The following is a 27,272-nucleotide window of genomic DNA, read 5'->3' on the forward strand; positions in this document are numbered from 1 at the left end:
TATCCGTCACGGAAGTGACGCCAGTTCAACGAAGCAAGCGGCCTGTAAAGGGTGCACCCTTGCACACAGGGTCCTCTTGCGGGGAAGCAACCTTCAGCACTAAAGAGTACGCTATACTTAAGGTTGTTCGTTTTCAGGTTTTATATTTTAACACGACAGTGTTTTATGCTGTGATACACCAAGATTTCACTGACGTCCAGTGATTTCCCTACACCCCCCCTAGGGGGTGTGTAGACCCCCCCTAGTTTTTCTGGACACCCCCCCTTGAATCCCCAAATTTCACTCTTGTCAGTCCTTGTATGGACCTTTTTCAGTATCGATCTGCGCATGCGCGGGCTGCCCGTCTGCTATTCTTGGCAGTAGCCTCGGGCAAAATAAACAAGAGTGCGCCCCCTGAGCTTGCTGTTAGCGTTGCACGCATTTATTTCCTTTTTTTTTTTTGACAGCTCGTGGCAAGTTCGTATGTGCACACAAAAAAGGCTTTCAAAGGAAAGGGGCAAAGTGGTTTGAGGCTGACCACGCTGCGAGCACATTGCTACCGGCCAGGGAGTAGCGAAAAGCGCTACAGAAGCTAATCCTGATGTTTTAATAAAACGGGAGCGTACAATCGGGGCCTGATTTATAAGTGCTGCATAATTCGTGTACTACCTAAACATTGTTTCAAGAACTCAAATTTCGTCACTGGCCCTGGTAACAAGTTCGAAAATGTCCTTATACGTTGAAAAATGGCGAGAAATTAAAAAAAACTGAATACGGACCTTTCATGGTAAAAAATGAATTTCTCTAAATTTGTTTTTTCTTAGATTGAATAGAAAGTACCGCCTCTCAGGTGTATATAATTGGTAAGGCATTCGGCATGTAATCGAAAGGCGTGGGTTCGGTCCCCACTCTGGGCGCGTGTTTTTCTTTCTTTCTTTCTTCTGTATATTTAAAAAAAAATGTTTATTTCATTAAACGTAGTGAAAAAGAAAAGAGCCTAACCACACCCCTATGCCTCCTTTGGCGTTGTAGACTGCTGACCTAACTTTCTGTATATATATATATTGCCGCGAACCATACATTGGGTTTGTTTATTTGTGTTTTGCTTTTACCGCCCGGCTGCGCCGGTCTGTGTTATCTCTGCGCCAAGGGAAGCGCGTGTTCCATTCTTTCTTTCTGTGCCGCATGTGTTATCTGTTGTGATAGGGAGAGCATTCCGATCTAACGTGAACAGCCCAGAATAATCTTCTTGGATCTACTATGTTCTCGATGCGAATCGACGTTTCGAGAACCACGCGCGCCAAAAGATAAAAAGCCTGCAGTGCGGACGCCGGGGCATTCGATTCGACGACACTCGCCTGTGCAAGTCACTTTGTTGACCGCTGCTTCGCCGCCTCTGTATTCTTTTGAGTTGTTAGGGGAGCACAAGTTCGCTCCAATAAACGTGTTTATCATTCAACACCACTGCATCGTCCTTGTCTTCGTGACATCTGGTGGAGGTGCTGGGTACGCACCCTTCATGCCCACTACAACCTCGAAAAGCCGCCAAGCCAGTCCAACAAGAGCCAGCCCCCGCCTGCAAGATTTACCGCCCGAGTTCGGTCTTCTGCCAGAAGGGCCCAAGAGAAGGAACGCTGCAACCAACACCATGGTGCAAGAAACGACGTCGCCAATCATCCTGCAGCAGCCCCGAGAACCGCCATCGTTCCGGGGAGCCCCCGCTGAAGACCCCGAAGAATGGTTGGAGAAGTTGGAGCGCGTCCGCATCTTCAACAGGTGGGACGATGAAGAAACGTTCCGGCATGTCTTCTTTTACTTAGAAGATGCTGCTCGAACTTGGTTCGAGAACCATGAGAGCTCTTTGACCGACTGGACTCAATTCAAGAGGGAGTTCCTTAAGACCTTCACTACCGTGGTGAGAAAAGAGCGAGCTGCGCTTTTGCTTGAAACTCGAACGCAGCACCCCAACGAAGGAGTCGTGATTTTCGTTGAGGAGATGAAGCGACTTTTTCGTCGTGCGGACCCTGAAATGACCGAGGAAAAGAAGCTCAGGTTTCTAATGCGAGGAGTGAAGCAAGAACTTTTTGCTTGTCTAGTCCGTAACCCTCCGAAGACAGTGGCCGAATTCGCGTCTGAGGCGGCCGCGATGGAGAAGACGCTAGAAATTCGAACCAGGCAGTACGACCGCCCTGTCAACGCGCTGTTCTCGGAGACCATCGGTGCTGCAAATGGAAGCTCCGATACATTGCGAGAGACCATCCGAGCAGTGGTCAGGGAGGAGCTTCGGAAGCTTTTTCCAACGACGCCGCAACCTCAAGTGGCTTCCCTGACCGACGTAATCCGAGAAGTCCAAAACGCACTGGGAACTTCTACGCCGTCGGAAGCACCCCGCGAACCACAAGCCATGACCTACTCCTCGGCTGTTCGTCAACCCCGCCCTGCTCCAACCCGTCGTCAAGAGGCTGAGCCATACCGCCGTCCAACGCCGCCCGCCCGACGCCCTGTAGTCCAATACCAGACGCCAAGGAAGACCGACGTGTGGCGAACGCCCGATAATCGCCCGCTGTGCTACCACTGCGGAGAGGCCGACCACATCTACCGTCGCTGTCCCTACAAGAGGCTCGGTTTGCGAGGGTTCTCCGTCGACGCCCCACGCCCCCGATACGGCCAGCGCCCTGCTGAGATCGAAGAATACCTCTCCAACACCAACCGAGGACCAGCCCGCTTCAACCGTTCACCGTCGCCCTACCCGTCTCAGTCACCAAACCGCCGCAGCACTGCTGACTTCTCACGTGGAAGGTCCCCCAGCCCACGCGGGGGAAACTAAAAGCAGCAACTTCGGGAGGTAAAGTTGCACAACGGCGGAAAAATGAAAACCCTCCAACGACGCAGCGACTCGCTGAAGACCATCATTCACGACATGTCCTCATCCCGACGACCCGACCTAGCCCTAACGAGACTCCTGAACACGACGACAGCTACACGGCGCGACGCGTACCCGACCTGACCAAGACGTCCGTTGAGAAGACGACGACAACGACGATGCACAGTGCCCGACCATCAACACGTACAAGCAGAGATACGACGCCCCGACGAACCCGCAACTCGAGGACGACTGCATCTGACGTCAAGGTGTCCATCGACGGCTTTGACGTAGTCGCCCTCGTAGACACGGGAGCTGACTATTCGGTAATGAGCGGACCATTTGCGTCTAAACTGAAGAAAGTTATGACCAGATGGGACGGTCCGCACATACGCACAGCAGGAGGCCACCTCGTGACGCCAAGTGGAACGTGCACATCGCGCGTCACCATAGACGGCACAACGTACCCTGCGGCGTTCGTCGTTCTGCCTAACTGCTCCCGCGACGTGATTCTCGGAATGGACTTTTTGATGGACAACGGCGCAATAATTGATCTGCAGACCAAGTCGATAACATTTTCCTCCAATCACTCCACGACGCCGCAGCCGAACCCCGATCACCGTGCTGCTGTCAGGATCGCCGACGATCACATCACCCTGCCACCCCGCGCAAGCTTGATGATCGCCGTCTACTGTGAGGATGCTGCTTCTGACATCGACGCTATCGTAGAGAGTGATCGAAGGTTGCTTCTCGACCGCGGTGTCTCCGTCGCAAGAGGCATTGCGCACTTTAAGCAACGCCAATCTCACGTTTTGGTCACTAATTTCACCGAAGAGTACCAGCATTTAAACAAGGGAGCTGCAATTGCGTTCCTCGAAGAAACGCAAGAAGCAAGTGATGTGATCGCAGTCGCCGACTTTGAACGCACACCCGTAGAAACATTCAAGCTCCCGCAGCCATTCGACGTGAATCCGGCGCTACCGCAAGAACAACGGAAAAAATTATTGGCTTTGCTGCGTCGCTATAGCGAATGTTTTTCGTCGAGCGCAAAACTACGTCAGACCCCTCTAGCGAAGCACCGAATAATAACCGAAGATGGAGCCCGACCTACCCGACAGTCACCGTACCGCGTCTCTTCACACGAACGGGAAGCCATCCGGACTCAAGTCGACGACATGCTGAGCGATGACATTATACAGCCATCGAAAAGCCCCTGGGCTGCGCCCGTCGTACTCGTAAAGAAAAAAGACGGCACATTAAGGTTTTGCGTTGACTACCGGCGACTGAACAAAATCACGAAAAAGGACGTGTACCCCCTCCCCCGAATCGACGACGCCCTCGACCACCTCTGCCACGCGAAGTACTTCTCATCGATGGACCTGAAGACCGGCTACTGGCAAATTGAAGTGGACGAGAGAGACCGAGAGAAGACTGCATTTATAACCCCAGACGGCCTATACGAGTTCAAGGTGATGCCGTTTGGGCTGTGCACAGCACCAGCGACGTTTCAAAGAGTCATGGACACTGTGCTAGCTGGCCTTAAGTGGCACACCTGCCTCGTATACCTCGACGACGTAGTGGTATTCGCCCGGACTTTCGACGAACACCTTGCAAGGTTGGAGTCTGTACTCGAGGCCATTCGTACGTCGGGGTTGACGCTGAAGCCTGAAAAGTGCCGTTTCGCATACGGGGAACTCAAGTTCTTGGGCCACGTCGTCAACGCCGCGGGAGTCCTACCTGACCCGGCAAAAACTTCAGCCATTGCGAACTTCCCAAGGCCAAAAGACAAGAAGGGCGTGCGGAGATTTCTCGGGCTGTGCGCATACTACCGGCGCTTCGTCGCAAACTTCGCACGCATTGCAGAGCCACTCACGCGCTTGACGAAAGATAGCACCCCTTTCAGCTGGGAAAACGACCAAGAAAAAGCATTCGGCGAGCTGCAAAAACGCCTGCAAAGCCCGCCCGTGCTCGCTCATTTCGACGGAAATGCCGAAACGGAAATGCATACGGACGCCAGTGATATAGGCTTGGGTGCCGTCCTTGTCCAAAAGCAAAGCGGCTGCGAAAGGGTAATCGCCTATGCTAGCCGTGGTCTGTCGAAGGAGGAGAAAAACTATTCTGCCTCTGAGAAAGAGTGCCTGGCTATTATATGGGCGATTTCAAAATTTCGCCCATACGTGTATGGAAGGCCATTCAAGGTTGTAACAGACCACCATGCGCTGTGTTGGCTCGCCAATTTGAAGGACCCCTCTGGCCGTCTTGGGCGGTGGAGCTTGCGCCTGCAGGAGTTCGACGTTACAGTCGTTTATAAATCCGGCAGGAAACACTCCGACGCCGACTGCCTGTCCCGCGCCCCCGTCGACCCACCACCACAAGACTCTGATGAAGACAGCGCGTTCTTCGGGATCGTGACGGAGAGCGACCTAGCCGCCCAGCAGCGTGCCGACCCCGACTTACGCGTCATAATCGAGTACCTCGAGGGATGCAACGTTGCCGTTCCTAGGACCTTTAAACGCAGTTTACCAGCATTCAGCCTGAGAAACTCCGTCCTTGTGAAGAAGAATTTCAGCCCCGGAACAAGAGCGAATTACCTTCTCGTCATCCCCGCGGACCTTCGTGACGAAATTTTGGAAGCGTGCCACGACGACCCGTCTTCCGGACATCTGGGCACAGCCCGCACTATCGGAAAAATCAAGGCGAGGTACTACTGGCCCGGCCTTACCTCTGACGTCACCCACTACGTCCGGAGCTGCCGTGACTGCCAGCGACGAAAAACGCCGCCGACAAGACCCGCCGGACTTCTACAACCGATCGCCGTCCCATCGAGACCATTTCAACAGATTGGAATGGACCTTTTAGGCCCGTTCCCTACGTCACGATCACAGAACAAGTGGATTGTCGTAGCGACAGACTACATGACGCGCTACGCAGAGACCGCCGCTCTTCCGAGGGGGACTGCACAAGAAGTGGCGAAGTTCTTTATAAGCCAGGTTGTGCTGCGACATGGAGCCCCGGAAGTCCTAATCACAGACCGCGGAACGGCATTTACTGCGGAGCTGATGCAAGGAGTATTACGCTACAGCAACACGGATCACCGAAGAACGACGGCGTACCACCCCCAAACGAACGGACTAACAGAACGTCTGAACAAGACAATCGCAGATATGCTGTCAATGTACGTTGACGTTGAACATAAGACTTGGGACGAAGTGCTCCCGTATGTCACGTTTGCGTACAACACGGCTATCCAGGAGACGACACAGCTGACGCCGTTCGAGCTTGTCTACGGTAGAAGGCCGACTACGATGCTCGACGCCATGCTTCCGCACGTAGACGACGACGACCTCAACGCCGACGTCCACGGATATCTTCAACGTGCGGAGGAGGCCCGCCAGCTCGCTCGAGTTCGTATAACGGACCAGCAGCTGGTGGATGCGGGCCGCTACAACCTCCGACGCCGAAACGCCGAGTACCAACCAGGGGATCGTGTGTGGGTTTGGACTCCCATCCGACGACGCGGACTCAGTGAGAAGCTCCTGCGAAGGTATTTCGGACCCTACCAGATTCTACGACGTGTTGGCCAACTTACCTACGAAGTGATCCCCGATGGTGACTCCGGTACATCACGACGACGCACGCGGCCTGAAGTCGTCCACGTGGTTCGCTTAAAACCTTTCTACGGACGATGACGAACTTTTATTTTCATTTGTTCGGACTGTCGCTTATGTTAGCATCGGGTCGATGCACTCTTAGAGGGGGGGGTAATGCCGCGAACCATACATTGGGTTTGTTTATTTGTGTTTTGCTTTTACCGCCCGGCTGCGCCGGTCTGTGTTATCTCTGCGCCAAGGGAAGCGCGTGTTCCATTCTTTCTTTCTGTGCCGCATGTGTTATCTGTTGTGATAGGGAGAGCATTCCGATCTAACGTGAACAGCCCAGAATAATCTTCTTGGATCTACTATGTTCTCGATGCGAATCGACGTTTCGAGAACCACGCGCGCCAAAAGATAAAAAGCCTGCAGTGCGGACGCCGGGGCATTCGATTCGACGACACTCGCCTGTGCAAGTCACTTTGTTGACCGCTGCTTCGCCGCCTCTGTATTCTTTTGAGTTGTTAGGGGAGCACAAGTTCGCTCCAATAAACGTGTTTATCATTCAACACCACTGCATCGTCCTTGTCTTCGTGACAATATATATATATATGACGACTGCAACCTTGATATGTATCTTTACCGAGTCCCTCGTCCCGTATCTTTCTGTTCTGCTATATGTATGTATATATATAGAAAATGAAAAACGTGCGTCACGGGGATGAGCGTTTGGTTAAAATACGTCTATTATTTAACTAGTGGGATAAAAAAACAGCTTTTCTAGTTTATGAGCCCCCCCCCCCCCCCCCCCCCCCCCAGAGCCATTGAGACACCCTCCCTTGATTCGATGCCTGGGGAAACCCCTGCTGACGTCATACCTGTCTTGGAAATGACTACAGTACACCTTTGCCGAAGCGACCCGCCAGCAGGACGTCGCTCACCAAGCACACCCACAAGACAGCCGCCGACCCGCAAATCACACTCAGCTGCAGATTTCGCTCCACATTTCGCTTTTCTGTTTTACCGATCCCTGTGACAAAGGAATCAACCACAGTTTTTTTGTATAGATTTTGCTCCGTAAGGCAGAATAACGGAGTAAAGTGGGAAGCCTAAAATTCTCCGACGTTGCCCCATTAGCGACATCTCCCTAGCGTCGTTGAAGGCAACCCATATTCTGGAGGACATCCACAGGCTGCAGGCAAGGCTTGCAAAGGCTCCGCAGTGGTGCACCCTACGCGCATACACGGCTATCGTGTTTCTTATCGTCGAGATAGCGCGTGCCGCAACAGGCAGGCCGACTAGAGCATAGGGAATAAATAAAAGCGTTCACTCTAGGGACAGCCGTGCGTTCAGAAAACACGTGTTGCCCTCTTGCTCCCCGAACGCAATCCGCGAAGCACCCGCAGGAACGACGGCGGTAAAAACACGAATCTAAACCGGAAAGGATGGGGACCGACTGCAAACACGCCGCAAGCTTTGGCGCAACACAGATGGGCGCGAAAAGTGTGCTCCGTATTTCAAGGGCCTGACCTTGGGCCCACTGCCCTTTCTCTCGAGGCACTTGCGTCTCTTTCGTGGCTGCTTGCTCGGCTCTTGGACGGGGGGAAACAGCCCGAGAGAAGAACGGGGTGAGCTGTGCAGGAATGCGTTCGTACGCACAGCTGCGCCAAAAGAAAATAAACCGAAAGAACCGGGCTGCTATTTACACCACACGCGACGGTCGGCTACCACTGGTAGCATGCGCGCCGTCACCAGTGAGTGAACCGCGTTGCGTGGGGAAGTGACGTGCTGAGTTGCCCAAGCCTTGCCACAGATGGCGCCACCGCGGCGGCCGGAGAACGTTGAACGAGAGCGGCGGGAAAGAGCTGGGCGAACAGCGGAGGGAACGGAATCGGCCCGACGACCACGTTTCTGTACCACGCCAGCCACGACCTAGACTGGTGAAAAGACCAGTCGAGCAAGAGAGCAGAGCAGGAGGTAACGAAGAGCGCAAAAGAAAAAAAAAAAGCACAACGACTTCGCTTCATGGCGGAAATCTCTCCCTCTATCTCACTCGCTCACCGAGGGAAGTTAAAAACAAAAACAATTGTTTCCACGGAACAATTGCTTTCCGCCGCTTTTGGCCCCCCTTTCTTCTCGCCATTTTGTTTGTTGTCGTTACCAGGCGTCATTTGCGCTTTCTTTTTGTTTCCATTTCGCCATCCGCTGGTTAGGCGCGCTTTTCTTTTCCCGCCTTGTCTTCTCTCCTGCCTTTGGAGCGCTTTCGCTCTTTTCTCCCGCCAAAAGTTAGCGTTTTTCCCTCGCTTCTCTCCTCTACGTCCGGCCTTACGTTTCCCGCCAAAACAACGCCGGCGCGACTGCAGCGGGTCAGGCTTGGTCGCCGCGCGCTAGGCGCGTATGGCCGCGTTTTTCATAACTGCCTTCCGCCTTTACCTTGCGCAGTGTTTTTAATACGAAAAGAATTAACTATACATTGGGCCTCAAAAGCCACCTAGCGGCGTTAACACCTGTATCTGCGAAACGGATGTTAAAACGGCCTATGGCGCATAGAATCGATGAGTTCATAAAACATTTAATAAAAAACAGATGGTGGTATTGTTAGGTGGTGTTGTTAGGCCTCCCGCGGCGCAAAGATATAGGGAATTTAATTGAGTTGGAAAGAAAAATTGGGAAATTTGTGACTGCATGCGAATCGAACCGAGGACCTAATGAAAACTCACGATTGTTGGTGCGCGTGACTAAAGCTTATCTTAACGACCGTGAAACTGCCATATCTAACTTTTTCGAGCAGGAGGTTCCGGTCTCTTGCTAAACGCTTTTGGAGTGTTGAGAACTTAACAAAAATGACAACGTGATAATCTGATAACCCTCTTCTTTTTTTCTTTATTGCGTTACTGGTCACAAAAAGAGTTCAACATCACCTTTACAGGAAAGGGAGAACATAGCACACTTATAACACGTAACGCGAGTTATCAGTATTGTAAGCTGATAACCCTGGTTTGCTATAACTGCACGCTGTATGTAAACACCTATCCTGCATGGAGTTAGCACACAAAGCTTAAGCATACTGAAGCTTAATCTTAAGGCTTAGGGTTAAGGCTTAGGCTTACGCTTACCCGCGGCGGAGGCTTACCTAAGCATTAAGGCTTAGGCTTAGGCTTAGGCTTAGGCTTAGGCTTAGGCTTACGCTTACCTGCGGCGGAGGCTTACCTAAGCCTTAAGGCTTAGGCTTACGCTTACGCTTAAATTAAAGCTTAGGCTTACTCGCGACTATATGGCTGTACATTTATTAGCTAAATAAATCGTATCTTATCTCCTCCGCTACCCAGTTTTTAACCAGTACTTTCTACATGATGACACATTTGACCCATTTTATTTTTCTTTTGACAATGTTTTAACCTTCACCGAGTCTCTACCCCATAAGTTTATTCCCCAACCATACATTTGCGATTCAGAGAGTTTCTGTGCAAGTTCACCATTCCTCATTCATTCACTTTTCAAACGAAAGCTTCAACAGAATTTACGGACCACCGCAATGGTCTATAGTGGAACCTCGTTAAAACGTAGTATTATCGGGGTGTAAATTTACTCGTTATATCCGATATTCGTTGTAACAGTATACAGAGGTAACAATAGGCTCTAACAAATCGGCAATCTGGCTCGCGCGAAAATCCTGGGTACTAAAACGCATTATGCTAGACTTCAAACACGCCATAAAAAAGGCAATCCTTATCTGTATCCTTGTGGCATTTCAAACAAAATGGACCGGAGCATGACAACGCGAAATTGCAACAGAACAAAGTTCGTTTGACAAAACAGGCCTGCGTTCTTATTTTTTAAGAAGGATGTGATCTTCGTCTGGCGGTTTTTCATAGCACGGCAGAGGAAGTTTTCCACAGTCTACCCACGAACGGTCCTTTTCGACTGTAGTTCTACAAACTGCTATCTTCTAGTTTCCTAGTTTCCTTCTTTTTGCTTTTTAAAGTTATCTTTCGAGTTTCGAGCGTCGCGCGAACCATACATTCCTTCGTTGTATAGCCGATACCTCGCACGGCTCTCGCGGTTTTGGCTTCATTATAAAAAGAATAAGTGTCACGAAAACACAGCATGACCAACCAAAGATCGTATTTAGTTCGCTATAGCCGATAATTCGCTATATAAATGTTCGTTATAACGAGGTTCGACTGTATATCAACGTAGTCACGCCTGGCCGGTGCTGGTGCATCCTAATGAAAGTAACGTTTGCTAACAAGCCTCAGTCGACTCCACCTCACACTAGTGCAATTGCACCCAATTGCCAAAAGGTCAGGAACTGCACCCAGTGTACACTGGAGTACAAAAACGCTGTGCTCTAGACCCAGTTCTGCACACTGTTACACTGCGGATGTCCCGTGCCTGTGAGGCTTGGTGAGACATGGTGTAAGCTTATACATATCACAAATCAGTTCGAAAAGAACGAATGTAGTGGAATTAAAACTCAGGAAGGGCGCTCAATTGCAGCATGATTTTAAACTTCGTTTCTTCTACGTCTCCTTCGCTCCCTATACCACGGTGCTCACCACAAGCCCAACTTACACTCCTCCTGCAAACGGGATTGCAGTTTAGGCAAAAGGTTACAACTTTTTGTCTCCATTTTTTTTTCTTTTAAAGGGGCCATGCAGACAAAACACAAGTTTAATTCATTCGAAAGATTGTGTCATTAGAATCATACAGACACCACTTTCAAAATAAACTTCGCTCAAATAAATTATAAAATTAGGAAAAAAGGGAATGGTCATACGACCGAATAGCTCATTTCCCGCAACAGAAGCTATGATGTCATACCAGCCAGCTCTGCGATTGGCTGAGGCCGCCAAAAGCAAACGCAAATTATACAGGGCTTACAGGCCTGCCGAACGAGCTATTTGCGCTTAAATTAAGGCCGCATTATTCTTATAGCAGTAAGAATGGCGGGGGAACAGCGGAACTTACGAAAGTACACGTAAATATAGAAGTACCGATGCGTACTGCTGTTGGCACTGCGCCCACTATGCTTGTTTTTGCTACACAGCACTGCGGAGCTTTGGGGTTGTCTCAGACGACACTGGCCGATTGGCGTAAGCGACGGTGTCTTACGCGACCATACTCGCCGAGCGAACACCATGTTTCACGAAACGATTATTTTCTACCTTAACGAAAAGCAGCCAGCTAAAAATACCGTCAAAAACAAAGCAAAGCCAGAAAACGGCCCTTCGCGGTATGGTGGCGCCGTCTAGGTTGACTAAAAACGAGGCTCCGAAATTGGCTGCAGAGCGGTTCTTGTGATGTAATTGCAAACGTCGCGAAAACACACGATTTGGCGGGAGAATCAAAATTTTAACTTAAATTGATTAATTTCTCGCTGAGTAAAGCATCGTTTGCTTCCGGACAGGTGCTGGGGGTACTATAAAACCCAAAATCTTTCGAATAAAACAAACTTGTATTTTGTCTGCATGGCCACTTTAAGGAGGCTGGCCGTTGTCACGCACTGAGCATGTGTCCGTAGGGGTCTTCGCTGAAACGGCCAGAGGAACAGCAAGCGATAGCGAAGATACTGCGGTTCGTGGGAGTAGGGGAATGTGGTGATCTTAACTGGACTGTGTGGACCGCGCCATAGAGCGGTGTGTCTTACATCCGGCTTACGGATACTTTTTTTTTTACTTTCTCAGTTTTATTTATTGGTTATTTATGCGCTTAAGCCGCTTGATCATCCCCTTCGTGACACAGTTTTGCTGAGATATAAGGCGGATACTGCGAACCCCCTCCCGGGGAATCCTTGGAGTCAGGCTTTCGCTGATAGCCGGCACGTCTGAGGACACAAGTTCCTCTCGCTTCCCCCACTTAAGTATAAAGTAAATACCAGCGACTGTATTCGCTAGCGGGGATAGAGGGTCCCTCTTAAACATCAAGGTGGCTAGTGGCCTAGCGCAGGAACAACCTTTGGCCGGCCGAGAGAGATTAAAGTATCCGGCCGGTCTGCGTACGCGATGGCTCGCAGTAATCCAGCTAGCATGTACTTCGAACCACGGCGATGGAATCGGAAAGATGCCACCGAGCTGGGGAGGCGACCAGAGCTACACGTTTTTAAGAAGGAGCCCTCGGAGTATAAGCAGCCTCAAATCCAGCGCTCTGATCACTTTCCTGGTGTTTCTTTTTTTTTTTTCCTCGTAGGTTTTAACGTACAGTGTTCTAAGCTCTCCCCACTGCCAGCCAGTAAGAAGGAGTGAGAGGCCTCCCACACTGGCGTCCCTCAATGACGCGCTCTTTCTCCTCTTCTTTTCTTTTTCATATTGATTATTTTCAAGAGCTCGCCGGGAGGATTCCTTTCGCTCGCAAGCCCTCGTTGCGGGCGGCGGTGTACACGCACGCTATCTTCTGCGGTCCGGCGTGGTCGTGCGCGCCCAGAATACGATCAATCGTGAGGCTCGGCTTCGGCTCGGTTGCGCCCGTACGCGCGAGCGCCATCTCGGCAAGTGTTCGAAGCAAACACAAGCATCCGCTGGGAATCTGCCTGCCTGCCTGCAAGTGCCGCTCGTTGACGGCACCAAAATCGAGTTTCTCCCGCAGGTATCGGCCGCGAGAAGCCGAAACGTCGCCCGCCCCAAGGACTCCCAGGTGCTTCGACCCTGCTGGCTCCACGCGAGCAGAATTCAAGGCCAGTCGACGTCGCTCTCCTGCTTGCTTCGGCGTTTTTTTGCTTCTTATTACCTCTGCGTAACCTCGGCTTGTTACGATTCGCGTGTTCGGTGTTTCTTTTTTGTGCGTCCTCTCTCCCCCACCCCTCCGTTGCTTCACCGTTTTCGCTCCCCGAGGGTTGTTTTTCTTTCGGCGTCGTCCGCTCTTTCGGATCGTCTGCTAAAGCGCGCGGCGTAGCAGACGACGCCGCTGCCTGCGAGGTCGCCCTCGACAGCAGCGTGGGTTGCCTTTTGTAAATGCAAATGGGAGTCGTGTTTACATTCGACAGTTTGCGCACTAGAAGCAAGCTTGGGGAACGCGCAGCTTTAGTTTTCTTTTGCTATTCTTGTCTGATTCGGCTGCGTAGAAAGAAATGGCGGGAAGGCGCTACTTCAAGCTGTTCGTGGTGTTGCGATTTGGCGTCTGACATGCGTAATTCCCTGTGGCCGGCAAAGCCATGTTTCTTGCTGCCTCGACGCTGAATGTCCCATCTGAGAAGGAAACGTGTCTCCAGGGTTGCGAGTTTGTTTTGCTTTCTTTGTTTGTTTTGTCCTGTGTGCAAACGCTTTCTGTCCGTTCCATTTCGTCTTCAAACAAAAACGTCCTTTGTTAACACACCATCGGATTTCTTTGGTCAGCCCGTCGTGTGTGCTGATGAAATCCTTGAGCAGGTGGAAGGACCTCACTTCGGACGCTTGAATGAGCTGTGAGCGACAACTGATGGCGGCATATCCGCGGATATTGACTGGTGGAAATGCGGTAGGCTCTCAAGCACGCCAATCCAATCTGTCTCTGTGGTTATTTGTTCCAAAAGAATGCCACGGTGACGAAATAGACTGAGTAAATGAATTACAAATCAAGTCCGTTACTGGTCCGTAACTGCACGCCGAAAACTCAGCCGACGATGCTAAAGCATGGGTGGGCGATGCGAATCAGGATTTAACGCCTTGCTTTTCAACTGCCTACTTTTGAGCAAGCTGAGATGTTAGCGCGACCCATTGGAAAACAAAGCCATATCACAAATTCCAGAAATCCCGTTTATTAAGTCCTGCATTATTTTCAACCATCTCCTCTGGAATCGGATGGCTCCATCGGATCGAAGGGAAAACAGCCTCGCACATAACGAGAACATTGTACCCGCATTTCCTTCTCTGTGCGAAAATTCGCAAAAGCACCAAAGTGATAGTTGACGGATAGTGAGCAATAATTTATTTCCAGCCACTGATCTCCGCGCACATGCACGCACACGCACACACGCACGCACACTCACACACATGCGCGCGCGCCTCGACGATATAACGTGACTCCTTTCTAAAACTTTTATGGTGTTCTGACTGATTTTGTCAGACTTCAGCGTAAGGCGCGAAATCAAAAGTGGGAAAGACAGCTTTACAAAAACCCAGCCGTTGTATAGTACTATGCACCGGGACACCTTAAAGGGACACTGAAGTGAATTTGTCAAGCTCCCGCTTTTGCTTGCACTGCGTAGACTGGCTCAAATTAGCACACTTTTCATAGTTTATCCGGTTGACAAATCGGTAATTATTTTACAAAGCGCGAAAGAAGAAAAACTACCATGCGCGGTTTGCGGCGGCCGCACCAACTAAGGCTGTGACGTTGGGAGGAGGGGCGCCGTGATTGGACGATGCCCAAGGTTAGCAATCACACAAGTTTCGGTTTCGGTTTCGGTTCTGTAAAACATAACCAATGGCGTTGTTGGATGGGCATTCTCAATATCTCAGTAATCATCGTACCGCGCTCTGCCATGTTGTCGGCTGTAAAATGCACAAGATAAGCCTCCCAGGACGGCTTGTAGTCGTAGCATTCACTAGCCGAGACCTACGCAGTGCATGAACGCCCTCCGCGTACCCGCAGACGCCCAAATGTCATGCGCTTTTCCCCCATATTTGGAGCTTGCCTCCCTCATGCCTGTATCGTAGAAAGCGTGTTCGCACCAGGCCAAGGGTCTGTTCATTCTGGCCTGTGCCCACTGCCTGCAAGCAGTCGGTGCTTATGGCAACAGCACGCCAACGAGAACTCGCTAGCGCGCCAGTGCCAGCTTGCGCGCGTTTTGTGACTAGTTCGTGTAGCCATGAACGTTGCGGCCCAAAAAAAGGTGAACTCAATATAGAAAACATCGGCGGAAAACAAAAAAGCTAACTTACAAAAAAAAAAGCACGTACCCGCGGGGATTCGAACTCATGACTTGCAAAACAGTTGCGGTGACATACCCAGCGCCCCAGACCACTGAGCCACGGAGCGGGACGCGAGACCGTGCTAATATAGGGTATATATTGTACAACCGGTTTACACTTTTATTTAGTTTTGGCATTTAAAGCAGCTTAGGTGACTATTTGTTGTACTGCGATCGTGCAGTAAGCGTCGCCCGAGTTTCCGCAGTAGCTTACGTCTAGCAATTGCATTTCGTAGACGGAAAAGCGTTCGCAGATGCGTAGTCGTGCTGCTGACCGCTGTGCTTGTTCGCCCAGCGCAAAAAAGTGCTTCCCGCGCCCTAGTTTTACGCTGTACGGTAAAAATATCAGTTGATTTTATTTCCTTAGTACCTATATTGACTTCGCTGACTCTTCTCCCGCCTTCAAGAGGCCTTATATTTCCCTACTGGCGTACCAGTCAGCGAAGCGTCGCATGTGCGCTTGTGCAGCGCTTGTGTGAAGCGACCTTGACTTGGAGCTGGATACAGTGTACAAACAAACCAAGTAAAGAAAAGCACATTCTTCCATTCACAAACGTGTCCTCGCTTCGTTTCAACTAAGCGAACGAATTGCGACCAAGCAATTTTTTTTTTTAACCTCCTTGATTGCGACGACCCGCCGGCGGCCGGCAGACGAAACGCTGGGCCGACTGACTCTGTCGGCCGGGGAGCCGTGCAGTAGCGCAGCCGTGGCGCAGCCAATTGCCAGCTCATCCCCTCCTGACATCACACGAAAACGCCACAGAAAATGGGCGAGCGTAAAGAGAGGAGGACAGCATTTTCGAATTAGTTTTTCTACTAAATAAAATCGCGTAAACGCGCCTAGAGTGGTCGAAACATGGCCCGGGGACTCCGGACTACAATTTGCGCTAGTAATACCGCAATGTTTACATATCACTTCAGTGTCCCTTTAAGGCCGGCTGGACATGCATACACATCAAAATAGGTGGAAAGACATTGTTAAAATAATACGCAAAATTACTGTGGAAAAGCCAACTTCACACAGGCCAAGCCACTCTGAGTGGGCTTGACTTTTATACACCGGGCCTCCTTAATTTCGGCTTAGCTGCTATGACAAAATGCCCTGCTGGAAAACGTTCTTCCAGGCGAAGTGTAAGTAGTCCTGCATCAAAATATGGAGGCGCCAGGGCCTTGTATGAAATAGCGCCGTAAGACACCTTGTGCCGCTGAAGCACATCGTGTTACAAGTTACAGTGGGGAAGATTTTGAAGGGAAGTAGCGTGCGAATCTCCACGCATTAAAACTGTTTTTAGAAGTTAGTAAAGCGGGCGTTGAAATAAGTCGCCGTGAAAATATTTCAGGTACGACCGCATGATTGTGCTCTAAACAGGCGTAGCATTCCGAAGATGAGCTGATTTTTTTTTGTGTGTGCAAAGGTAAATTCCTGGTGAAATACTTATTTGGTCTATTCACAGCTCATTATGACGCTAGTATAACATACAAAAACAAATACCAGCCTGCGTTTTCCGTTGAAATATGAATGGGTACCCCGTTCAGCTGTACCCGGCAGTAGGGAGGCAGACACGGCTAGTCGCCCGCATACCTTGATGCGACCACTGCCACTTTCCCCCGAAGATCCAAGTGGAAACCTGGCACAACAGAAGGAAATTCTCCGGCGCACCACGCGAGCCCTCATACCCCCGTGTGGTTCAAACCTCCCTGGTGACTTAACTCGCCGAGAGGAGGTTGCGCTGCGGAGAATACGCGTTGGGATGGCCCCTACGCCGTCTGTGACTGCCTCTTGGCCATCGCAGTACCGCGGCCCATACGAATCTACCTGCCCATTCTGCGACTCCGCCGTACAGAATGTGAATGTGCAGCATCTGCTGTGGACCTGCATCAGATCCGATTACGGCACCTTCGTGCAACCTAACCGGCCTCCACCCTGGCCGCCCTCTAGACCTGCAGCGCTGGGTTCATGGACCATTTCATGGGCACCTTCTGAACTTTATACGCGAAGCAAACTTGTTCGTGTACCTGTGAATCGTGCACCGTTATGCCGCAGGGCAAACTTTCGAATAAAAAAATATGATGTTTTAGTCTTACTCTTCTTTAATGCATGTTCTTTTTCAAGGACAATGGACGATCAAAGATCATAGTAGCACGTTCAGTACTACTAGTGGCACTACTACTACTACTTCACTACTACTAATGGCAGTGGTTCTACTTCTATTTCAATATTAGTAATGGCAGTACTACTACTGCCAGTAGCACGTTCAGTACTACTAATGGCAGTGTTACTACTACTACTTCAGTACTACTAATGGCAGTAGTAATACTGCTAGTAGCACGTTCAGTACTACTAATGGCTGTGGTACTACTACTTCAGTACTACTAATGGCAGTAGTACCACTGTCAGTAGCATGCTCAGTACTACTAACGGCAGTAGTACTACTACTGCTTCACTACTACTAATGGTAGTAGTACTACTGCCAGTAGCACGTTCAGTACTACTAATGGCTGTGGTACTACTACTACTTCAGTGATACTAACGGCAGTAGCAATGGCAGAGCACGTTCTTAATGGCAGTAGTTCTTATAAGCAACGGTTATACGGCTAGGATTCCATGCACAGTAGACTCCCGTGAAGACGAACTCGAAGGTACCGTGAAAATTTGTTCGTATTACCAGACATTCGTTTTAAGCGGAGGTTTTTTGCATTGTGGACGTTACGAAAGAGTAAAAGTGTTGTTCGTCTTAACCGAGTTCGTCTTAACCGGAGTCTACTGCGTTTTTATGTCCGAAAACAATAACTCCGGGGGTTCCGCGTGTCCTTGAAGGCGTCGGAAAACAAGCGCGCCGGCGTGCATGACACTAACACCCACTCGCCACCAAAGTCGCACGCCATTCGAAACCCCACTAACACTTCACTTTGACACGCACATCCTCAGCAGATTTAATAACAGGCACCATTTGCAAGATAAAAACATGACGTATACCTCAAGCTTATGCGTCTCGTCTGCATGGTTGCCGACGTTTTTTTGGACTACAAAAATTCGGACTTGCCCAATATTCCGGACTTAGCCGAGGAACCGCCGCTCGCCCCATAGGAGTAATGTACACGAACACCGGATATTTCGGTCAAAATAAACCCAAAAAGTTCGATTTTCAGGACACAATTTTCTGCGACAGAGCCACGGTGCGACTTTAGAACGACACCATTTTGAATACTAAGCCACCTGGCTAGCTTCTGATTGGATGGGGATTGACTTGACTCCCGGTGGGGTGACAAATTTTGATCTTCAATACCATACTTTTGCATGTAGTCTAGGGGAGAAGCAATTTCGAAAGCCAATTTTTACGAAGAAAACGCGCCGCTTGCAGAGATGCGAGCAGGCGTTCTCAAACGAAGAGGAACCATTCGTGACTTCTTCAGCCCTATTTAAATGAAATAAGGTTAGTTCTCAAGAATCGCGGATTTTTTGGACTCCTCTTTTACTCGGACTATTTTTCGTTCCCCTCCATTTCCGCAAAATCGATCGGCTGGAGTATTGTACATGCATTTTGAGTAGATTACCTATCAATTAGCGCCATTTTCAAGATCAGCAGAGACAAAATAAAATTCTGTGCGCGTTTGTATGTGTCTTTCTTAAGGTAGACCGCTGTCAACGCTTAAGGAAAATTAAATGGCCTCCCATCTTTAACCTAAATTCTGTGTCCCATCTACATTGTGTTTTTTTTAGAGGCTTCGCTGGTCATCCACCTCCACAGAGTGGAGTGGCTCATGATTCTTTTACTAAATTGGCTGGTACTTCAAAAAACGTCGCATTCAATAGGCAACTGGACAAAGAACGCAACAAAAAGAAAAAGTGCCCGTTTCGTTGTTACTGCTCGCCCAAGCGACGAGAACTGCGCGCACACGCACAAAAGGAAGGTGAAACAGGGCACCAGAACGCGCATCCGCCATTAATCGCCTTTGCCATCATCCCCAAGCGTTTGCACGGTCAGCGAAGGCCGACGTAATGTCAGCCAATGAGCTACAAATAACACTCCCCGCCGAGTAACATTTGTTGCCCGTCGTTCGCTTCGTCGCCGCAGTCTACGTATCGCGGAAACGACCCACGGGATGAAGAAAATGTAAAAAAAGTAACCAAATGACATTTCTTGCTTTTTTTATACCGGGGGGAGACGGGTGCCGTGGGTGCGTTATTAGACAACGGCGCACCGCGGTTGGGGGCAGGCGCGGGCGGTAGTCTGTAATTCCCGCGGAACTAGGCTTCACCGCACGCTCCCCTGCTTGTGGGAGGTGCGCGCCTGAAGGGTGGGCTTAAACGAACCATCATCCCCTCTCACAACTCGAGTCGACACCCCAGAGACAACACGGCCTGAAGAAAACGTCATATCCGTCAGATCGTGCATTAGTGGGCAGTGGGGGTGAAAACTAACGTCAGTATCACGTGACTGAACTGATACTTTCCTTACACCGGAACAAAATTGAAGGAGGGAGAGGGGGACGCACAGAGGGCTTGTTATGTCAGAGGTGTATCTTTTCTCCCCTGTAGGGGGGCGCGTGGGACGCACGTGTTGGCCAGCAATTGGCCTTTTCAATTGGCTTTGCGCCACTTACGCGGCTTTCGTACTCCGAGTACTCATCGGTGGTCGCTTTTTGACGGTTGATGTAGCAAGGGACGTTCCGAGGTGGGGGAACATTTCCGACGGGTGATGTTCGACGTCCGTGGCGCGCGCTTTTGTTGCGCTTCCGCCATCCGCGCTGGTAGGAACGAAGGCAAAATGAGCGTGGGATACGCACGTTAACCTAGCCTTCACGCCACTACATAGAACGGCTGCTTGTGTTGCGGCGTGACGCCGGGGTCGGGGACACGGGGGAGGAGAGATAAAAGGGGCTCTTACCTATCAGTGAACGGTGGCGCAGTGTGGGGCCGATTATATTTTGATGGGATGATGTAAGGTGAGTCATCGTCGCTGCATCCGTTTATATCTCCCGCCTCCCGCACCGTTTAGTTGAGGTTCGTGTGAACGAAAGCGTTCGGGAAGGCTACAAAGGCGCAGCCGTAATTGCATGAGCGGCTGGCGTTGGGCCGCTGAACGGCTCATCGGCAGACCTGTGTTGCGGGTGACGTCAGCGGACGCTCAAATACGCGCCTTCTTGCCGTAATAACCGTTTGGATGGCATTGTTGGCGCTTCATGTTTGGATTCGCGCATTTCTTTTTTCTGTCTATAGTGTATTCTTCCAAATTCTTACGTTGAGCGCGCCACGATCATGCTGGCATTAGTACTGTATTCTATCTGTCTTGCTGTTATCAACATGCCATAAGCTTCATGCCGCCAACACACTTCTAGACCGTTCAAATACAGAAATTTAAAATTACTCGATTGTTATATATATAAAGCTCTATTGCTATACATAGTATGCGGAGTAACCTTTGAAAAGGGGGTTCTGAATTGAGCAAAAAATAGAAGCGCCACGGCTCATTAAAGGGACCCTGAAACGCTTTCTTCAACTGTTTTCAGGAGCCGATGTACTTTCCCATCTGTCGGGTGCTTAGATAAGGAGGTCACACGGTACTCCAACCAGATGTTCTTTTTTTTTTTTTTTATTGAAATTTTGAGTTTATTTGGCAGAATGGCGTACATGGTGCCGAGGCTAAAGGCGACGTAAATGTCGCCTGACTTGACCTCTGGCTCCCAGTGACACTGGCGCAGATAACTTGAAAACTTGCTCGAAGATAATTTTCTCATTATTTGTTCCCGCACTTGAATGACGACGTCATTCAAGCGGTATTGTGTCTGTTTGCAGGCTTATTTTCAGCGGCAGTAATGAACTCATTCGATAGCCGCTTAAAGAGAAAAAAAAAAAAAAAAAAAAGCAAAGCAGAAACTGTAGAGCGTATCGGCTGCGGTCAGAAAATCACGCAGTGCCGCTCTGCGCGTGCGATGACTGTAGCTTTATCAGTGCTTCCAAGCGCGAAATAAAGAGTGAGAATGTGCATGGGCGGGTGGCGGGGCCCTTTAAAGAGCCATGCGGACAAAACACAAGTTCGAAAAATTGTTTCTTTAGAATGATACTGACATCACTTTTAACGCACACTTCGCTCAAATAAGTTATATGATTAGGAAAAAAGGGAAGGGCCATGCGACCCACCAGCTAATTTCCCGCAACAGAACCTATGTCATATGCCCAGCTGTGCGATTGGCTGAGGCCGGCAAAAGCAAACGCAAACAAGGCAGGGCTGATATGCTTGCTGAAGGAGCTATTTGCGCTTAAATGCAATGCATATTCATTTTACAGCAGTAAGAACGGTGATTGATTGATTGGTTGATTTAAGGGTTTAACGCGCCGACGCAACGCAGGCGATGAGGCGCGCTGTAGTAGAGGGCTCCAGGTTAATTTTGACCACCTGGGCATCTTTAAAGTACGCCGAAATCTCGTACGCACGGGCGTTTTTGCTTTTCGCATCCAGCAGAAAAGCGGCTGCCGCGGCCGGGAATCGAACCCGTGTCCCCGCGCTCAGCAGCACAACGCCTTAGCCACTGAGCCACCGCGGCGGGTAAGAACGGTGAGGTAAACAACGAAAGTTACAAAAATACACGTAAACGTAGAAGTACCGATGCGCACTGCTGTTGGTACTGGGCGCACTCTGCTTGTTTTAGCTGCACAGCAGCCCGCCGCTTTGGAGTTGTCTTACACGGCACTGGCTGATTGGCGTAAGCGACGTTGTCTTACTTGACCCTCTTTGTCGAGCATACCTCATGTTTTACAAGACGATTACTTTCTACCGTAACAAGAACAACACAGGAGCAAATACAATAAAATACAAAGCAACGGCAGACAACGGTCTGCGGCTGACTATGGTAGCGCCATCTGGGAGGACTGACGGTAAGCAAGGCAGCAGAGCTGAATGACGTACGGGAAGTTTACCCTGAATGATTAATTTCTCAGTGAATACGGCATCTTTCGCGGCCCGACACGCACTGAGGGCATTATAAAACACGAAATCTTTCGAATGAAACAAACTTGTATTTTGTCTGCATGGCCCCCTTAGGAAGATTAACAAAATAAGCGAATCGACGGTGTTGTCGTTGTCGTGGCTGTTGTCCGTGTTGTTTGTGTTGTCGGCTGCTGTTGTTGTTCGTGGTGGTGTTGTTGTTGTCGGTGTTCTTGGTGGTGGTAGTGGTGGGGGTGTTGTCGGTGTTGCTGTCGTTGTTGTTGGTGGTGTCATCGTTGTTGTTTTTGTTGTCGGTGTTGTTGTTGGTGGTGTTGTCGCTGTTGCTGTCGTTGTCGTTGTTGTTGTAGTTAGTAAGTTAACGGGCGGACGTAGACTTGCAAAGTGTGTATGTGCTTGCTCCGTCCAATGAGCACCTTTAAAACCTATAGGCGGCAAATCACTTCACATAGGCTTGTGTCCTTCAAAAAATTCAGTTGAGTTTTCCCGCGTTCGCTTAGCGGTCGCCATCTGTTGAACACACCTTCGGCAACTACGCGTCTCCCGTAGGAGCAGGTGTCATCTATGCCTATAAACATCCCCCTCGCGAGGGGCACGATCAAATGCAGAGCATTTCCGGGGGCGCACGACGTTAAGTAGTTTGCGTTACGTTAATGTTGTTGCACTTGTGGCAACTGCTGACGAGAAAGCGCTCGTCAGCAGTAATTTGCAGCAGTCAACGATATAATCAGCAGTCAACGATATAAGGCGCGTTCGTATCGTCCCATTCTGTGTCGGATTTGTGGTGCAGTGGGTAGAGCACCATGTACATTGCGTTCCGCCCGCAGGGTCGAGGGATCGAAACCTGGCGCCGGATAGTATTTTCTTTTATATAGTGTAGGGGGAGGGGTGCGGACAAGGACGGTGCGGACTACGACGGGACAACGCGGGTGACATCGTGAGTTACTGAAATGCTCTGCATTTAAAACTGCAGGACTTGTTCACCCTAGCTAAATTATCGCGGAGAATCTCGTTACGGTAGGACTTAATTGAAGCGCCGTGGCAAGGACAGCTATTTCAGTTATAGACTTATTGAACGCGTGACGATGCTGCAGCTGCTATAGGAACGAGTTACTGAATGCGTGCGTCGGAGTAGCCTGTCACATTCTCGCACAAACACGAACCGAAAGTTATTGACTCGAAGGTTAGCGAGTGCTGTTTAATAGAACAGATGTACGCCCGTGTAGGATTCTTACTTCCACGCCGCTTGTGCCCTTAGTCCCACTCTCCACTCGCTTAGATGAGATATAAAGGGCTTTCGAAGCACAAAAATATGAGTAAATTGCCAGAGTTGTACCTAACAGTCCTGATGTAAGATGATGTCAATTTCTTAAATAATCGTTGTTTCTCTTGCGTTTAAAGAAGCTAACGTTTTGATTGATGTTCAGTGCATAAATCCTGACGGAACAAAAAGAAGGCTGACGTAATTTATAGTTAGGGCATGGGGCACAGCGAAGACAACCTTACTCGTCTGGCGTGCCAGTTCTGTTAGTGTAGAAGACGTTCTGCTCGCGAGGAGAGAGAGAGAGAGAGAGGGAGAGAGAGAGAGAGAGAGAGAGAGAGAGAAAGAGAGAGAGAAAGAGAGAGAGAGAGAGAGAGAGAGAGAGAGAGAGAGAGAGAGAGAGAGAGAGAGAGAGAGAGAGAGAGAGAGAGAGAGAGAGAGATAGAGATGACATTTATTCAAAGAGCTCCCCCTTATGGGACGGTGGCGGCAATTTTCATACTTGTAAACATCGTATACAGTAAAAAAAACACATTAGGCATATCAATACATAAGTGATATTTGCGACCTTCTTTTAATTTAAAATACACGGCTGCCTGATTTTTGTGATGGCAAATAAAAAGTACGCATCGGAAAAAAATGTTTTGACCTCAATATACGAAAAGAACCCGCGGCGCCCCCTCGTGTCAGTGTTTCAAGTTCAAAAGTAACTATAGGAAGGTGGTGGTAACACGCATTTATTTTATGTAGAAGGGATACAAAGACGCCATGTTACGCTTTAGCGAATTTTGGTGTCTAGGGGAGAGGGATTAGGTAATGGGAGTTGGGGAAAAAGTAGGAAACATCCAATGGTACATCCAATTGGGTGTGGAATTAAAGGAAATGGCGAAGACCAGAGTTCTCGACGAAGTTTCCTAGAGCGTCGAGCAGGCGCCGTTCTTCGCTCTGATTGGAACTGCCTGGATAAAGCCAATCATTAAGGCTCGGTGGGATTGCCAATCCTACAGTTTTGAAGGCTTGTTCGCGACAGTCGGCAAAACGAGAAAGGAGCCGTGGACTCGGTATGCTGTTATATAACAATAGACGGCGCGAGCAGTGCAGCGCGGCCAAATTGAATTGACTTCAGCTAAAACTTCACTGTGTTTATCGTGGGAGGAGCGAAACGGGAAGAGCGTAGTTGAAAGTCAGCGCTAGTCCTGTCCACTTCTTTCTTTTTGTGTCCCTGTTAGTTCGCGCTGATCCCCAAGATGCAAGTACACCAACTCGCCCAACTCGCCACCCTGCAAGAGCGTAAGAGGTGAGCGGGAAGAAGAGAGGCTGCTACGTGACAGGGGTGAGAGAAGACTATCGTCTTTCAACGACATCTGCAGCAAAGGGAGCAGATAAGCGGCCATTTTGTAGCGTAAGCTCAGGTTTCACGCGGACCTTGAAGGGGCGTGCTGCGCAAGCGCAAGGAGCATTGGATTTGATTGGATTGAATTAAATTGGATTCGATTGGAAATCCAAACCAATTGGAGTACGGGTGTGCAGAGAATAGGGTATGCATATTCGCTGGTCTGCGCATTCCAGACGAGTGACGTCATAGCCGTGGCAGACGCACTGGCGCCGGCGCGTGCCCAACTGTGCGCCTCCGTTGCGCAGTAGCCAAGTCTGACGCTGCGCCGGAGCCGCTTGATAGCAGTTTCGCGTGGCTCCTGCAGAGCCGTGCTGCGCAGGCAGCACGGCTCTCCAGGACTGGACTGGACTGGACTAGAAAGGATTGGATTGGATTAGAATGGATTGGATTGCTGAACCTTAGCTAACGCTACGTATATCCTGGCATAGCCGAGCTAAGCCACTGCTATTTTTTTTAAAGACGATAGTCTATCTTGAGCTACCTAAACGCAGAAATTTTAGCCTGTCGTATGTCTGTCTCTCTGTCTGTATACGTCTGGCTGCCTGTCTGAGACTCGATTCAGCCACCCGGTCAAAGTGAAACAAAAGCAGTACATTAGTCTTATAACCCGCCGCGGTGGCTCAGTGGCTAAGGCGTTGCGCTGCTGAGCACGAAGTCGCGGGTTCGACTCCCGGCCGCGGCGGCCGCTTTTCTGATGGAGGCGAAAAGCAAAAACGCCCGTGTGTACGACATTTCGGCGCACGTTAAAGATCCACAGGTGGTCAAAATTAATCCGGAGCCCTCCACTACGGCGCGCCTCATCGCCAGCGTTGCGTCGGCGCGTTAAACCCTACAATCAATCAATCAACATTAGTCTTATATACTCACAGCCAAATCTAAACGTCTAAGTCCGGTGTTAGTGTTCATACTCGTCAACATTTTTGAACAAGAACTAGGTATTACGCAAATATAAGGCATAAAATCAATACACAAGTGATATTTACAGTGTTACTTTATTAAGAAATTCATGGATGCCTGGTTTTTTACGATAGCAAATGAAATGCTACATCAACGGCAGAAAAACGTCGCCTGCTGTTTCCAGCGCTACCTCCTGGCGGCATTTAAGAAATCAAACGGCCGTAGCAACGAAAGGTTTCACTAGATAGGTTCCACGTTCCGCTTGGAACGCTAGTGGAGTAGGGCAATGTGGGTCTATAAACGTTGTAGTAGAGTGCCTAGATTCACGCGCGTCTCGGTCGTACGGCAGCGCTGGCATCGAGGCACCCGGCGTGGAACAGTGGAACGCGGTAAATTTAAATCGACTTGAGCAATCCTCTGACGTGTTATCTTGGGACGAACGAGACGGGAGAGGAACAGCATGAGAGGTGAGCGGGAAAGGGAAGGAAGGCATTTGGCACTTGGCAAATGTCGACGAATTAGTCTTTGTCGACATTTGCAACGAGAGAAGCAGATCCGCGGCCATTTTTTTCTCTCTCCTGTGAACTCATTTGTGCGTTGGGGCAAGGCAAAGTCAAGCGATAAGCCGTTGACAAGTTTAGCCAGGCTGCTGCGGGGCTTGGTTTAGTAAAGCGCGCAGCATTGAGACATACCGCTTAACAAACAGCGCCGCATCCGTCATCACGGGTGTGTTGTGGCCTATATTTGCCGCGGACGTGCAGGCATGCGACGCCGGGCGCGTGATTATAACTCGCGGCAGCAGTCAGGGGACTGTCGGGGCGCGCTGCGTTGGGTGCCGCTGGAGAGCCGCACATAATCGATCTCGTGATCGCGCCGCGGCACGTACCGGGCGGACTCGCCGGAAGTCGTTAGCGTGCAACAGGAAGCTCGCCGGGCCGGCCTTGTGGAACAACCGGAACAGTGTCGCGTGACGCCGCATCGCCGGTTCTCGAAGCCTTTTTTCTTTCTCGTGTCCGTGTCATCACCCCCGTGCCGCGCCAACAAGGGCTGAGTCATCATCACCGTTCTCGAAAACCTGGAAGGGACAAGCACATCGTTTTAAGTGACAGAAGATCAATAAGGTTTTTAAATCATGAAGTTAGCAGAAGACGTAGCCGCGACAAGAAGGTCTGGTGTTGGGGGAGCCACGGAGGCCTGCTGTAACTTGACAAGTGACGTCACAGCACAAGACTAGCACGCATTTCGTGCGGGACAAACATAATGTGCTCGCTGGGCAGGATGCAGAAGTCATCCCTCGGCAAAATTTTTTGAGGTCAGCCTTACAGACGCGGGTATCTTTTTTCCGAGCTGGGTCGTTTCCGCGGTGGTGTTGTCATTGACCTATTTTGTAGGGCTACGGCTGGCTGATCACACGGTGACTGGACACACGTTGCGACAGTTCCCTGACAGAGTTCA

At 50.0% G+C, this 27,272-nt stretch overlaps 1 protein-coding gene across 1 annotated transcript in view; it reads right to left on the reverse strand.

The window, feature by feature from the left end:
• The window catches only part of LOC144141688 (uncharacterized), a 72,292-nt gene extending 45,404 nt beyond the window's left edge, over positions 1-26,888 (reverse strand). Inside the window, exon 1 of the mRNA XM_077673210.1 lies at positions 26,704-26,888. Coding sequence (XP_077529336.1) covers positions 26,704-26,876 — 173 coding nt within the window. The 5' untranslated portion in view covers positions 26,877-26,888. The remainder of the gene's footprint in view (positions 1-26,703) is intronic.
• Positions 26,889-27,272: the final 384 nt, after the last annotated feature.

Source organism: Haemaphysalis longicornis, unplaced genomic scaffold (assembly GCF_048455015.1).
Source record: "Haemaphysalis longicornis isolate Haplotype H1 unplaced genomic scaffold, Haemaphysalis longicornis Haplotype H1 scaffold_6, whole genome shotgun sequence".
Taxonomy (NCBI): domain Eukaryota; kingdom Metazoa; phylum Arthropoda; class Arachnida; order Ixodida; family Ixodidae; genus Haemaphysalis; species Haemaphysalis longicornis.